Consider the following 17392-nt stretch of genomic DNA (forward strand, 5'->3'; position numbering starts at 1 on the left):
TGTTAGCCTACGTAGTACGCTGCATTAGGTAATCCAACGTACATACTTATATAGCCGCATCTTTATCGAATTGCACCAAAATCCCTGGTTTAAAATTTGGCTTGGCACCGACTTCAAACATATTAGTTGGTAACGCATATACTTAAACACGGAACCCTAAAAAGGATAATATTTTATTTCATCCTTTTTGAAGTCGGTTTATCTTTTTTTTTATAAAAGTTTTTATGGTCTATGTATAGGTATATTATCTCATATGCATAATTTTATAGGAATAACAAAGCCTTGTTTGTGCTGAAACCTTTTCATATGCGTGACGGCGTATTCAGCTACAGTTGTAAATTTGTTGCGGATTTTATAACATTATATTATCTACTCGCAGCTTTCAACCCTAAATAATAAAAGGCCGATAGACAAGGGTATTTAAATACTGTTTAATGCTAGTTAACATTATGTTCAGTTTAAAATAATTTTTCACGTCATTGAATCAATGGGCTACTTTACGGAATCAAAACAGCTACTCTTTATGAAACATCAAAACGATTAGTTACAAGATAAAAAAAAATGAGCTGTCCTAAATCACAACTAAGTCTTCAAATCTTTAAAAGCACAAAAATATACCTATATATAACCCTATTTTAGGTGTTTAACTTAACACACAGATATGTTTAACATACATATGTTTAACCACGATGTGACTGCTATTAAACAGTTTAATATCTATACAAAAATTGCCAGTTATTCACAGCAGAAATAAGTTTTTGGAAAAAAAAATATTTTTTCGTAGGTACAAGCTTTTATTGCTGACTGTATTTTTCTTTCCACAGGCAACTAATAATCTATTGAAAAGAAGGAGCTTGTTCTAATCCATTGACCGGTGAACCGCGACTTAAAATGGTACTAATGGCGCTTCCGTAGCTCAATATCGTGCGTAACTCACGCACAACAGCACATTTTCCCGTCCCGTCCCAAGGTTCATCTTGCCCGAGTCTCCCCTAGAATAGATAAACACAAGGAGATAACTTGCCCTGATACATGAGACACCTATCACACTACAAAGACAATTATTGCTCTGTCCTAACAGAATGATAAGAATAGAATTCGATATGAAGCACCAACACAAATTGTGTGACGTAGATGCCCATTCATTTCATACGTTGACGCGACGGGCAAGTTTCATTCATAGAATTTGAATGACGTTTCCTACGATACCTCCCTATAAAATACATATTAGATATGTACATACTTACAGTGGTAGTGTATAGTGGTATTCGCCTCTGCCGAGATTAATATTATAGTTTTCAATTATGGATCCGTTTTACCTACTCGAAATGTCTACTTCGCGATGAGATTTACTAAGTAAAATACCGTTGTGAACGCCACAGAATCCGTAAGGTGTCGTGTGGGTTTGGTTCCATAGCACCAAGAACGCTTATATAATAAGCGTACGTTTTTACTTAAACGTACGCTTTCAAGGTTTAAATATGCTAGCTTGTACAATGATGTTAATGTGCTTGTGCGTGTCATTTTAAAAATGAATCTAAAATGACAAGCACATGAAATAAAACTATGAAAACGGATTATATCGCGTATATTGAATTTATAATTCATCCCGACGTTTCGAACTCTTTACAGCGTTCGTGGTCAACGGGTGACTGAGGAAAAATTACAAAATGCAAAAATACCCACATACTAAAATAATGAACAATCATAGACTACAAACTTTAAGGCTGGTTGTACATGCAAAATCGGTTCATAAGGCTAGTTATACACTATAATTATTTTCAAGTAAAGATATATATTATATACGCGATAAAAAACTATGCCGGCTCCAACCCTACACCACGGACCCGAGAAGATTTAATTCCCTCCTAAATTGTAGGAGGGTATCCCAATATGGGACCGGCAACAAACTCGGCGGGACACATCTTTTCAAAACATCAGAATGTCCAGCATCATCCAACACTACGGTCTCACAGTCTATGTCTCGCTTGCTCCTTTATCAGGTGGACTACAGGATCCCAAGCTGGTGGTAGAGAAAAGCCATCTTCCCTATTAAAGTTTGGATATTTCTTAATCTCAATGGCCTCGCGCAGCATTCTGGGTATGTAACGCTTCTCCTTGGCAAGAACCAGAGGCTTATCAAACTTGATTGAGTGATTGGCTTTATCCATGACATGCTCACAGACAGCAGACCTAGGTCGACGGTGCTTGACATCAGCTATGTGTTCCTTCACCCGAGTGGAAATGCTCCGTTTCGTCTGCCCGACATATGAGGGGCCACACTCACAGTCCAGCCTGTACACTCCTGCAGTCTGTAGAGGGGTATTGCATTTTACAGGCCTCAGGAATTGTGACATCTTCTTCATTGGCTTGAAATATGTTTTTATAGAAGCACGCTTCAAGATGTGGCTGATCCTGTCCGTGACCCCCCTGACAAAAGGCAGAATGGCAGGCCTGCGCTCAACTGTGGGGATCTTAATGTGGGACCTCTGGTTGACCCGCGGTATCCTGAGCTCGTTTGCCTGGAGCGCGCGCCTGGCATGCTGGAGCTCCGCGGCCAGATGCTGGTCATCACATATCCTCTGGGCTCTCTGAAACAAAGATTTGCCTACTGTAACAAGTTGACTGGGATGGTGATGCGATTTGCCATTTAAGTACCTATCAGTATGAGTAGGTTTCCTATACACAGTGCGACCTAGGGTGTTATCAGGATTTCTTTTTACCAATACATCTAAGAAGGGGAGAGAACAGTCTTTTTCCAACTCCATAGTAAATTTTATTTTGCTATGGATGGAATTTAGGTGATCCAAGAAAGTTGAAACACTACTTTTTGGAAGTATAGTAAAGGTGTCATCTACGTATCTTTTAAATATCTTCGGTCGCACAGGAGCCAATGAGAGTGCCCTCTCCTCGAAGTCCTCCATAAAGATGTCAGCGACTACTGGAGACACCGGAGACCCCATGGCCACGCCGTCGACTTGAAGGTAGAATTCACCATTCCATAGCAAGTAGCCAGATGTAAGGCAATGTTCCAACAGCTTAGCATATTCCTCTGACATGTTCTGCTCACATAACCTCTTCTTGACAATTTCAATGCAGTCTTGTACCGGTAGGCTTGTAAATAGCGACTGGACGTCAAAACTGACCATGATCTCATCATCAGTCAATGTTAGGTCTTTAATCTCACCGATGAAATGGTAAGAATCCTTTGTATGCGTGCTAGTGTTAGGGGAGATGCGGATAAGACGGGGACACGAGGTAAGATGGGGCCACCCACACATAGACGAAACTATACGTCACACTAACGCATCGTAATGGCCGACGGGACGCCCCTCCCGCGCGGCCATCAGTCCGATGTCGGCAGCGAGTGAGAGTGCGTGCGTTTGTTCAGTGCAGGTCAAAACGTGTTTACCGATTTCATCGCTCTATTATTTGGGAGCTCAATAACTTGTTATAAAACCGTAAGTAATAGAGCCTGATTAACGTGGATTTTTTAAAGCATTTGTGATTGTATTAATTATCGTGTGGCGTAACTCAAAATGCTTGAAGTTTAGTGTGTTTTTTTTTACTAATATTTTTGGTAAACAATGGTGGCGAAGGCAAGACGGGGCAAATTATGCGAGGCATGATGGGGCTCAATAATTCCTACCTAAAATCGTCGAAAAACTGCGTTGGGTGTCAGCAGTGTGGACGATGGGCCCACACAGCTTGTGCTGGAGTCGACGACGAAGATTTGGAAGATGTCTTGATATGTATTTCTGTCAAGAGAATTAAGTCCCCATCTTACCCTTTGTCCCTATATTGTCCCTTTTTTTAGTATCCCGTCTTGTCCCACATGTGGGGTAAGATGGTGTATTTGCTATTTTTGTTAATTGATTTTTTTTTAATTTTGTATGATTAGTTAGCAAGTCCAAAGCTGTGCCAAATAAAACTATAATAAGTAATGAATGTTTGATTAATAAATAACTCAGATATTATTTTTAAATACCCTGATTTTTTACTTCTTTACCTTAGCGTCCCCGTCTTATCCGCATCTCCCCTACCACGTAATGCTGAGAGGGCTCCCGCGAGGTACTGAGCCAATTTATATGTGGGAGCATCTATCTGGCTCACTATGGGACGTAGTGGGGCACTAGGTTTGTGTATTTTTGGCAACCCATACAACTTTGGAGGCACGGGGCAGTCAGGAACTAAACTTGCAACATTCAGATCAAGGCTGTCCGAGTAATCACTAATTAGTTCTTTAGTGGTTTTCAATACTTTCATAGTCGGGTCCGTCTTTACATGTTTGTAGGTTGTAGTATCCGCTAATACGACAAGCACAATCAAATTACAGTGAAAAAGTTAACATGATAACTTCTTGTTTGTTACAGACCTCCAGTTTCCCATCGACGTGTCGGGGGTACAGAACGACCACCCGTTCCTGGATGCGGATTCTTTGCAGTCCCTCTTCAGGCGACTGACTGCACTCAACCGATGCGCCAACATGAAGCTAGAACACCATCACCATCAGAAGAGATCGGTGAGTTTTAGTTATTTCTTCGCTAATCGTGTCTTAAACCTCACTCAAATAGGTGGGTGAAACAACTTTTCCTTGTCACTCGTTACCATGGTTACATTCCCTGGGTAAACCCGTATTTTATGGTATTTAAATTAACAAAACTAAATTTTCTTGGTAGTATTTATAAAACAAATGGAATGGGTACAACAGTTCTTCTTAGAAACTGTTCTGACGGGACAGAATAACAACAAGGAAATAGTTCATTGACCCTGCAGGTACTCTATCTAAAGTTGTTACACAAATATATATATATAAGTACAAGAAATCCGTTGTAAAAATCAACATAAATTAATCATTTGCTTATTTGGTCGCATAAGTCATGGAAACTCGAAAAGATTCAGAGCAGCATCAACTAGTATTACATTGTAAAACATGGCTAATCAACCTTATGAAAACATGAGTGAAAAAGTGATGAAGAAGGATTATATTTTTTCAGGTTGTATTTTTCCTTTCAAATATGTTCTTACTGCTGAGGTGAAAAATCTTGTGTACTACACGAGATCAAAGTTATTTACATCTCGTGCGCTTTTTATATCGCAGCTAGCATATACAATAAATATACCATTATATTATTATATAGTGACTGATTTTGTAGTCATTTTTAGGGTTCCGTACCCAAAGGGTAAAAACGAGACCCTATTACTAAGACTCCGCCGTCCGTCTGTCCGTCTGTCCGTCCGTCTGTCCGTCTGTCTGTCTGTCTGTCATCAGGCTGTATCTCATGAACCGTGATAGCTAGACAGTTGAAATTTTCACAGATGATGTATTTCTGTTGCCGCTATAACAACAAATACTAAAAACAGAATAATATAAATATTTAAATGGGGCTCCCATACAACAAACGTGATTTTTTTGCTGTTTTTTTCCGTAATGGTACGGAACCCTTCGTGCGCGAGTCCGACTCGCACTTGGCCGGTTTTTTCTATAATTGTATTCTTTAAGCAAGATTCAATCGCTACACTGATTGAAAAAGTTAGATTGTTATTTGTTACGCTGTACTTACTATTGTCTGTGGAAACTACTACTTAGTTGGAAAACTTGTCTCGTTATACTTCGGCTAAAATAGAATAATTGATACTTGGTATCTGAAGCGCTGGTGGCCTAGCGGTAAGAGCGTGCGACTTTCAATCCGGAGGTCGCGGGTTCAAACCCCGGCTCGTACCAATGAGTTTTTCGGAACTTATGTACGAAATATCATTTGATATTTACCAGTCGCTTTTCGGTGAAGGAAAACATCGTGAGGAAACCGGACTGATCCTAACAAGGCCTAGTTTCCCCCTCTGGGTTGGAAGGTCAGATGGCAGTCGCTTTCGTAAAAACTAGTGCCTACGTCAATTCTTAGGATTAGTTGTCAAGCGGACCCCAGGCTCCCAGGAGCCGTGACAAAATGCCGGGATAACGCGAGGAAGAAGAAGCAGGAATTGAAACTTGTGGTATCTACGTTGTTAGAAAAATCTATCTTTCTGTTTAGAAAATACCAGCAGCTAACGTAGAGAAATGCTTGTATCGTTGAAATACTTATATTGTTGCTAAAGGCCATGCCAGGATAAGCTAAGTGAGTCTGCCCCCAGCGAGTTTTGGCTTGTAATTTTTTTTATTGATTTGTCTTTCTATTAGTATCGAGTATTTCTTTTTTTTAATTATTTAACTATAATTTACGGAGTTTTTTATTTACGCAAATCAACACCAGGAGTGCGGTGCTGGAAGTTTAAGTAGTGTTGTGGTGTACAAAAAGGAACAAAGGTACAATTTATCGGTTGAAGTGATTTGTGCTATTTCGTTTTATCTTTTTATTTTTGAGGGTGAACTTAAACGTCGGTCGTGACGGCTAACGGGCAACGTCTTTGGGCTGTAGTAATAAGACTCTTAAATTCGCAGTTCTTATATCGGCCCGTTTGGTCTAGTGGCATACGCCACTCCTTTTGGCTGTGAAAGCATCAGCGTCCCGAGTTCGATCCCCAGCAACGATGAACTTTTTGTATTATTTACTGTACGAATGTAGAAGTTGTCGTCGACGGAGCCACTGCTTAACGGAACGTGTTACGTTGGTACGTGTGTCAAGAGAGGGCGCCGGCAAGCTGTTTCCTAGCAAGCGCGTCAACTTCAAGCAGCCTGTTTATGAACTTTCATTGAGACATTTTGTATTTTTAAGTGTGTTGTTGTGGGGATAGTTACCAAATTTTCACAATATGACATTCACTGTAACTTTTAATCTTAATTGTGTTTTTATAGATATATTTTTTTGTGTTTAAGGTGCCTATATTAGGTTGTCTTATTTTATTATTAGTGATTTAATTTTGTTTTTAGGTAAATTTTTGTACTTAGTGCGTTATAGTTTGACATTTTTTATTGTATTAATATTTTTTAATTAATTGTTTAGTGCTTTCACTACGAATTTGAATAGAATAAAAAAAAAGACTGAATTTGTTTGTAGGTTTTGGCAAAATAGAATTTATTTTTTGTAATTTATTAGGTTGACATGTTTCCTTCTCTCTCGTTTTTATGTGTTGTGTTGGAATAATAACGATAAATTTTATAACTTTGATGTATGAATGTAATTCGTAAATTGTAATTTTTGGATAATAGTATAAGTTATTAGTTTTAAATTAGAATGGCTACCCCAGATGCCTCGCCACAGGTTCCGCTCCTGGAGTGTCCAATTTGTACCGATCATAAGCGTTACAAAGGCCAGCGGGGTCTGAAAATACATTGCGTTCGTGCTCACAGTCCGCGCATTGATATAACAACAACTGCTCCACGCACTGAGTGCGTGACGGATAATAGTGACGCAAATCCGGGCCCTGCCCCGGTGTCGTTTGCTCAATCTTTGGCTTCCCTAAAGTCCGATTGTAAGGTAACAAAAAGAATCCCGAAGGGGGCTAGAGCAATTGCGGCACGAAGTTTAGCGGAGTCCATAGCCAGAGTAATTTCGGAAAACAGTTTCGCGGCTTGGGAAAATCTCCTTACTTTTGCCTACAAAAATTTTCACATTCCTCATACAAAATCAAACCGGACTTTAACAGCCATAATCAAAGATAACTTATCTCACCCGTCATTTCCCGAGGCAAATTCTACTAATACACCGAACGCCTCAGACCATACAGCCCAAGCCAATCCGAAATATAAGTGCAGGGCAATCGAACAAAAAATATCCGATGGCGACTTAAAAGGTGCGACTAGGTTATTGTTTTCCAGTGACACTTTGGCGTCATACTCCCCTGCCGTACTTACTGCGTTACAGGAGAAGCATCCCGCCGCTTCCGCGTCCTCACTTTCAGCCAACCCATCGGGGCCACCAGCTCCCTCTCACCAACCACTACAGGTAACAAAGGCTGCAGTTCTGCAGGCCGTGCTTTCTTTTCCTGCGGGGTCGGCCGGCGGCCTAGATGGCATCACACCGCAACATTTAAAGGATTTGACCAGCCGACTCGCAGGGGATGCCGGTGAAACATTACTAGAGGAGCTTACTGCGCTGACGAACCTAATGCTCGCAGGCAAAGTTTGCCGAGAAATTACTCCTATACTGTATGGGGCTAACCTTATCGCCCTAAAAAAAAAAGATGGCGGTATTCGGCCAATAGCAGTGGGAAACACTTTTCGGCGACTGACTTCTAAAATCTGCTGTCGCGAGTTCCATTCGCGCTTGACCGAAAAGTTTGAACCCGTTCAGCTGGGTTTTGGCCTTAAGGGGGGGTGCGAGGGAGCGGTACATGCGGCCCGATCTTTTATAGATAGCCAAAATTTTGAAATTCTGGTAAAGATTGACGTCCGTAACGCGTTTAACTCTATCGATCGCGGCGTTCTTCTGACCCAAGTAGAGAAAGAGCTACCAGAAATATACGGCTACCTATGCCAATGTTACGGTTCCGCCTCTAGCCTCATGTATAAAAATAAGGAAATATCATCTTGTGTGGGCTGTCAGCAGGGGGATCCGCTGGGTCCAGTAATTTTTAGTCTAGCCATCCACCCGATCATCACCCAGCTTGCGTCTGATTTAAATTTTTGGTACCTTGACGACGGCACTATTGGCGGCAGAAAGGCATCGGTTTTAGCGGATTTAAAGACTATAAATGAGAGGTTTGCGCAGATTGGTTTGGCAATTAACTACGACAAGTGTGAGGTGTTCATTTCGGACGCCATTTCCCCCGACGCCAGGTCGTCTGTAATCGATGACCTTAACCTCATCACGCCAAACATTTCGGTTTTGTCGCGCGACACCCTTACGCTTTTAGGAGCCCCTATTTTGGAGGAATCCATTCCGCTGTCTATAAATGGTAAGATCGAGCATTTTAATAAATGTTCAAATTTGTTATACGACATTAACCCACACATGGCGATCTACATTCTGCGGCTTTGCCTTTTTTCACCAAGGTTCATGTATATTCTCCGCTGTGCCCCAGTCTGGAAATTTCCCTTAATTACGTCAAACGTCGATAAGATTCTGAGGGAAACGGTTAGTAGGATCCTAAACGTCAATTTTACACCATCAAGTTGGACTCAGGCTACCCTCCCGATTAAATTTGGTGGACTCGGTATCCGTTTGACGGGAGATCTAGCCCTCCCGGCGTTTTTGTCGTCTGCTTACAGTACATTCACCCTCGTTGGCGGTATTCTTCGAAATCCTGCAACCGCTAACGTGTTGGTGTCGTACCTGGCGGACGCGGAAATGGCTTGGGAGGCGGACCATTCCGTTGATCAATCACCGAGAGAGAAATCAAGCCAAGCGGCATGGGACATTTTTAATGTTAAGAGGAACCACCAAATTATTTTACAAAATTCCGCGGACCACCATGAACGAGCCAGGCTCATGGCTGTGGCGGAAAAAGAATCGGGTTATTGGCTGCACGCGCTCCCTTCACGAAACTTGGGCTCCGCTCTAGAACCATCAGCTCTGCGAATCGCGATTTGCCTTCGCCTGGGTCTGCGAATTTGCGAATCCCACTCTTGCAGTCGGTGCGCCCTGCCGGTGGACACTCTGGGGCGGCATGGCCTGCACTGCAGATTGAGCGCTGGCAGGCTTTACAGGCATGCCACCCTAAATGACTTAATCCGCCGCGCCCTCAGCACTGCCTCTTTCCCAGCGACTTTGGAGCCGTCAGGTCTCTGCGCAGCTGACGGGAAGAGACCTGATGGCTGCACGCTCGTGCCCTGGAGCCTGGGTCGCCCTTTGGCGTGGGACGCCACCTGCGTGGACACGCTGGCTCCGTCCCACGTGGAGGGGTCGGCTCGGAAGCCTGGGACTGCCGCGGACCAGGCCCAAACTATCAAGCGCCGCAAATACGCGTTCTTGTCGAATGAGTACGAGTTTGCGGCGCTTGCAATGGAGACATTGGGCCCGTGGTCGACCGACACCAAGAATTTTGTAAAGGAAGTGTCGGTCCGGTTGATAGGCGTCTCAGGCGATCATAGGGCGGGCGCTTTCTTTGCCCAGAGGCTAAGTCTGGCGGTGCAGAGGGGTAACGCCGCTAGCGTCCTTGCGACCATGCCGGAAGGAGGTGATTTGGGGGAAGTCTTTTATATTAAATTTAAGGTTTAGTTTTAGGTTTTGTTAGCATAAGTTTAAATTGTACATGTTAAATGTTAATGTAAAAAAAAAAAAAAAACTATAATTTAATGTATTTATTGTTAAATAATTTAAAAAAAAGAAATTTGATCTTTCTTCAATATTTTTTTTCTAGCCAGCCGATTTTGACGTGCGTCACGTATATTGTGCATGTAGTAAGGACAATTACATGATATTAATATTTTTGTTAGTTATTAATTAAGACTTGCGATATCGAAAGTTTATTTAAAAAACCGGCACAGAAAAAACATATTCACATTTTTAATTATATTTTTTTAAGTGGCCAGTGTTCATGACGAACGTGCACGATTCTCTAAAGAGTTTCTATGCGATTAGTTTTAACGAGCGGGTATGCGAGTAAATGTATAGTGATGTATTCAATTACGAGTAAAAAGAACACCTTGTTCTACCACAAATAAAATAAAGTAATTATATTCATTTGATAGCTTATTAAAGAGGCCTACTCTGTTGAAAAATCTGGAGGTGTCGCTGGCGTGATAATACTTTTAAAAAAATTTTTTTTTTTTTTTTTTTTAAGTTTTTGTATGGCAATATGTCACAAAATTAATATCATGTAATTGTCCTTACTACATGCACAATATACATGACGCACGTCAAAATCGGCTAACTAGAAAAAAAAATATTGAAGAAAGATCATATTTTGTTTTTATTTTATTTTTATTATTTAACTATAAAGTTTGGGGAGCTGAAATTTGGCATACTTGATACTAATAGAAAGACAAATCAATAAAAAAAATACAAGCCTAAACTCGCTGGGGGCAGACTCACTTAGCTTATCCTGGCATGGCCTTTCTCTTCTCCCCATAACTTTTAATTGGAATAAAGTACGAGTAGACGTACAAGATTGTTGTTGGAATAACGAATAGATTCAATATAATTATGTTGTACTTTGAATATATTGACTTGAATTGTGGCATGTGTAACTGAATATCAACACAATCTCTGGAGCGGCATTTATATTGTTATTGTTAGGTAAATAAATACTCAAAATATAGTAGGTACACTCACCATCAATAAAGAATGAAATCATGAGTCAAAAGTACTATTATTCTGTGAATAATGTAGTATTAGTTATTCATAAACGTCTCTTCTAACAAGCCGTTGATAATCGTTAGTCCCTGTGTCATTATTGTTTGTTAGAAAGAGACAAAATTTAACAAAGGTTTGCTAAGTTTTATAAATAAGGGTGTAAGTATTCTCTAACAGCTTTATAAAAAATATATGTGTTAGTTATAATGTAAGTGCCTAATACAATTTAAAGTTTGAAAAATATTTTTGATAGCGTGAAAACGTCTCTCTATTTAATAACTATTAGAGGATAGCAGATATTTTTGGCCGTTGTTCTATTCGCTACTATTGGTGTTGACTCTACTTACCTACTTATTGCTATACCGCCCGTAATAATAAAACGAACTCTACTCGATTACATCTTCAGTTCGTTCGAAATAGCCGTAATAATATTAAGTAATACCGTTTCTAATTGACGTAAATTATTTCCTATATTGAATATTGATGAAGTAATAGGTATGGTTTTATTCATATTTTAATATTCAATCGTTCAATTATTTTTTGACCTCACAGCTTAAAAGAATTTGGTAATTGCGATGAGAAAGTTAATTATCTAGCTGAAATCCAGTAATAAGAAAATATTTAATTTATACACGCTTTTCAATTTGAATCTCGAAATAAATTACACGAAAACCAAATTAATGACTTTCCACCCTCATCAAAAAGCTCCATTAGATTTAGTATTTCATTATAATAAGTATAATAACACTCAGATAGAAGTAGTAGAAGAATTCTCTTTACTTGAACTTGTTATAGACAAAAATATAAACTACAATTATTAAAATCTAAAATCTCTAGTTTTACATACGCGCTGAGCGAGATAAAGAAAACCACAAACTTACAGACAGCCCTCGCCGTGTAGGTACTACGCATACGCCAACGCATGGCTAAGATATGGGATCATTTTATGGGGGAACAGTACTGACGTACCATCATTAAAAGCATACAGCAAAAAAGCTGATCCGCATACTGGCCAACGTAAACTACACACACACATGCCAACCACTTTTCCGACTGTTCAAAATTCTCACATTACCATCTATATACATCTTCGAAATGTGTAAATTTGCAAGACAAAATAATCATATATTTAAAAAAAGATACGAATTACCCACAACCCACCTACCGACACATCAAAGCAAATTACTACTACCGGCCTCTAGAATTAAAAAGCACTCCAATAGTACCTATGTAATGGCCATAAAAATATTTAATAAACTGCCAGAGGCTATAAAAAATGTAGGAAATGATAAAAAAATGTTTAAGTTAATTAAATCTCTTTTAATCAAAAAAAATTATTACACATTGAGTGAATATCTAAATGATAATAATATAAACAAATAACGAAATAATATAGAATGAATAATTAATATTAAGTAATTATGTAATTTTCTATCAAAATGTACGATGTTTATCAAAATTAAAAAAAAATGTTTTGTTAGTCTAGTATTTAAGATAATTTTGCTGTGCCCTAACAGGGTATCATATAGCGACTATATTTTATTTACCACATGTATGTAATGAACATGATTGCAATAAATAAATAAATGAATGAATGAACCCGTACTTGAACGTAATATTTCAGAAGCTTACCTAGTTAAGTACTTATCTAGCTGGTTATCTTAATTATATTAGTTTAAATTGTATAATAGGTACCTATAGTTGGTCAAGCAAATCTTGTCAGTAAATAAGAACAAAAAAACTATACTCATCCTTTTCTTTTAGGTGCTAGTACTAGTGTAAAGATAGTATTATTATTTCTGTCTATGTTTGAAATGAGACAGATAAATAATAGTACATTATGATACAAGTGTGCTAAGTTGGTCATTACACACGAGGCGATATTGTGCGCGCGAGCTCTAAGCGAGCGTGCAATAAGAAATCCGATGTGTGTAATGACCAATGCACACGCGTTTCATACGACGTTTTTCAATACACTTGCAAGAAAAAAAAGAAACTCATATTAATCAAATTTTAATAGTTAAAACAGTTAGTATTGTGTGTTGCATCTGTCATACTGCCGGCCGGCCCTCGCTCACCCCGGCCGCGCGCCGCGCAGGCGGTCGGGCGCGCCGGTGCCCGCCAGTCTGACCAATTAAAGAAGGCTCCCTTTCCATGCATATTATTAGCAATCAGTTACCTTCTTATCTCAGTCGGATAATATAATGAAAAATCACGAGTGGAATAATACACTGAAAGAGCACGCGTGTTTAATATCTAGGATTATGAGCCAAAAATCGGTGGAATAAAAACGTCGTTTTGAGCAAGTGTGTGGAAATAAATATTATAGGACATTCTTACACAGATTGACTAAGTCCCATGGTAAGACCAAGGAGGCTTGTGTTATGGGTACTCAGACAACGATATAAATTACATATAAATACTTAAATACATAGAAAACACCCATGACTCAGGAACAAATATCTGTGCTCATCACACAAATAAATGCCCTTACCGGGATTCGAACCCAGGACCATCGGCTTCACAGGCAGGGCAGCCACTAGGCCAGACCGGTCGTCAACACACGTAGATCTGTCCACAATGTTACCATGGAGGTCTTTCCACAACGTGACACTTTTTTGTGCATGCTACCGGTGTTCATTGATTTATAAGACGTTATCACGTCAAAATACCTCGTCACGAAAAGAATACCCCATCCAGCAGGTCCGCCTGCGGCATGGTGCCCATTACGCTGGCGTTTCCTCGCTGAACCGCCAAGACTAGATTACAAAATAAAAATCCTATTGGTAAAAACACTTTATTTTACAGTAACTATTTAATAAACTTCTTTAGTTTTAACCTACCTAGCTAAAACTTAGCTACATGTCGGATGAGTAAATAAGTCGTAGACACGGAAATAGTCTAACCCGTTCGTATAAAAATACCGCAAATCGATGTACAGGTTAGCCGTTTGGCACACACATACTAGAGGTCAAATAAATTTTTTTGACCCGCAGTTCCAAAAAAAATTTCGCTGGAGGGGGAGTGGTAAAACATTTTTTTTTGTATGGAAAAAAAAATTTTTTTCCTAAACCTATCGTGTGTAGTATCATACGAAAGGGCTTTTTGAGGCGATTCTAAAAATATATCACATCATTACATTTCGGGCATTTTTTTTTTAAATTAAAACAAAAAGAATTTTCGAAACATACCAAGTTTGGGCTCCTCCAGACACGATATGGCTGATTTTTTTTTGTACAATATACCACAAATGATACGTGATATCCTCATGTCTAACTCCAAGAAAGCAATTTTGAAAATAATATCATTAACATTTTTTTTTTTAATTTTTCAATTTTACAAAGTGACACAGTTCTACTTCAATACCTATTTCACGAGACTTATGGAACTATACTGCAGATACGGTACATAATAATCATAAAATGATACGCAATATCCATATATCCAACGGGAAATACCTCTTTAGCCCTTTAACTGCGCCTTTTCATCAGCTGGTATAATTTGTTTAGTTATTGACACAAAATATCAAGGTTGTATCCTCCAGCTACGATATACCTTACTGATTTTTTTGTACAATATACCACAAATGATACGTAATATCTTGATATCGAACCCCAAGAAAGCTATTTTAAAAAAAATCGAGGCTATATTTTTTAAAAGTACAAGTTACATAATAATATATACCTACGCGGACGAAACATCCAAAAAAGTTGTGTTTGGCTTATATTGAACACCTTGCTCGCTTAACCACTGCAGCTGCTAACTTACACACAAAAGTAATGCCAAACTATTCTGGATTAGGTGAGTAAATAGCGGTCACTTCGATGATTCAAATGAATGTACCTATTTTAACAATGTAAATATTGTTGCTTATTGTAACATACCTACCTACACGTTTAAAGCTTAAACGTCCATGTTCATTTTCCAGCAAAATGTTTATTCAATCTACAACATTACGGCCTAGCTGTACTAGTTTGTGATTTTATGGTCGAATAAAATAGGTACGAAATGAGATGCAAAGCTCAATTAGCTGTCGAACGTTTTGTAAGTATCAAATATCCTTTGGAATCGGTCTGGTAAAAATAACATTCCTGTCTTAGAATAACATGCAACGTACCGTGATTTCATGTTGTTTGCTAAGAACTAAAATGAAATTGGCAGCCTTTTTGTTACTGGATATGAATTTTATTAAGAACAGTTTATTTATAACTTTTATTGAAAGTACTTCTTATTATGGTTCCGTACCTCAAAAGGAAAAAACGAAACCCTTATAGGATCACTCGTGCGTCTGTCTGTCCGTCTGTCTGTCTGTCCGTCTGTCACAGCCTATTTTCTCCGAAACTACTGACCAATTAAGTTGAAATTTGGTACACATATGTAAGTTTGTGACCCAAAGATGGACATGTAACGTAAACATATTAATTTTAAACACGGGGGCCACTTTTGGGGGGTAAATGAGAAAATTAAAAAATAAAGTTTGTCAAACTATATCGTGTTACATATCAAATGAACGAGCTCTTTGTGAGAATCTCAAATATATATTTTTTATAATTTTAAAGTAAATAGTTTAGAAGTTATTCAAGAAAATAGGCAAAAAATGACAAATCCCCCCCCCCCCTTTATCTCCGAAACTACTGAGTCAAAAATTTTGAAAAAAATACACAAAATAGATCTTTACCTATAGACCACCGGAAAACCTATCAGAAATGTGCAGTCAAGCGTGAGTCGGACTTAATTACTTAGTTTTTGATCCGACCCCTACGGGTTTTTTAAAGACATTTCACACAAAAGATACATTGTTTAAATTGTGTAATGTACGGAACCCTTGGAACGCGAGTCCGACTCGCACTTGGCCGGTTTTTTTACTATACATTGTGCGCTATGTGTTTAAGTTGTTTTTTGAACAAGTTTGCCTCATGACAGTCATAACTAAGTATATACTTTCTTTCTTGGCGAATAGCTTTTATAACAAGATTAGGTGTGAAGATAAAGACCATTCAAACGTATCAGCCGTTGTTAAGACAATACTATCGAATAATCGGCTAAGTCTATTCGATACCGACACGCTGTATCGATTACCACTCCCACTATTTGCATATCGATATATCATACAAATTATACTTGTTTGTTCTATAGATGGGCGATAGAGCGTTTTTAGAGTAGGAGGTTCGGAACAGCGCTATTTGATATGTTCGAGATGTATTCGATAGGTATTGTTTTTAGCATCAATAACTGAATATACAGCATGGAAAAAATTGATAGGCCCTGGAGGGAAAGTAGCTAATTTTACTTAAAGGAAACAATTTTGTTTCTTTTTAAAAATAAAAGAATGTTTCCTTTAAGTCAAGTGAGCTAACTTAAGGTTTTAAGGCACTTTTCCTCCAAGGCCCATACATTTTTTCCACACTGTATATTGTTTTATTATTTTTAATCACATTTTTTTTATCTACAAGCATTTGGATTTCCTGTTTTTAATTCCAACGCGCAACTAAGAATGTCAAACATGCTCGTGATGGCCTCTGTGCCGCAACTCTGCCTTTCCAATTATTTGTTTTAAAATTTAGAAAAACCATATGTTTCGTTTGGATATTATATTTAAGACTGCCCAAAATTCGAATAATGCTTATAGGTATACCCCGGAATTTTTTAGAAATGATTTTGTGTATAATAAAATAGTTACCCAACTATGAATTAAAAAAAATAGCTAGTTCGCTCCAAATGTTCTTAGAAATTTAAATAGTTTTTTTAATTTAAAATAATGAACAATTTTACTTTAAAACGCTTCCGGTTATGAAACACTATAATTGACGAAATGTATCAAGTGTCCATTATCATAAACATAAGTAGAAAATCAAAATATCGTTGTACCAATAATAAATGTCTATTCATTAAAGTTATTTATTGTGGGCTCGCTGATTTATTGTTTTCACTTAGTCTAAAAATAAGATTGACAAGAAAATTAAAATTATTCAAAACTTTTACAATTAGGTAGGTACCTTTCCAGGAATCACTAAGGTAATTATGTAGAAACCAAATTCGTGAGCACATAAACGGTTGCCCTAAAGTCGTAACCGCAGGGTAAGGTCACGTCAAATTGTAACCATCGTGAGTCATACAAAGATCATAACAATTTCACCTCACGCGAAATCTATCGACTCTCGATGATCAAGTTAATGATAGAAACGTTTCGACACGTTACTGCTTGCTACTGATGTAGC

The 17392-nt window shown here is 38.4% G+C and overlaps 1 protein-coding gene across 2 annotated transcripts in view; it reads left to right on the plus strand.

The window, feature by feature from the left end:
• Positions 1–17392, plus strand: part of LOC134741027 (rho GTPase-activating protein 7) — a 347525-nt gene that overhangs the window by 290224 nt on the left and 39909 nt on the right. For both annotated transcript variants that reach the window (XM_063673759.1, XM_063673770.1), the window contains exon 3: positions 4374–4522. In XM_063673759.1, coding sequence (XP_063529829.1) covers positions 4374–4522 — 149 coding nt within the window. The remainder of the gene's footprint in view (positions 1–4373; positions 4523–17392) is intronic.

Source organism: Cydia strobilella, chromosome 1, assembly GCF_947568885.1.
Source record: "Cydia strobilella chromosome 1, ilCydStro3.1, whole genome shotgun sequence".
Taxonomy (NCBI): Eukaryota; Metazoa; Arthropoda; class Insecta; order Lepidoptera; family Tortricidae; genus Cydia; species Cydia strobilella.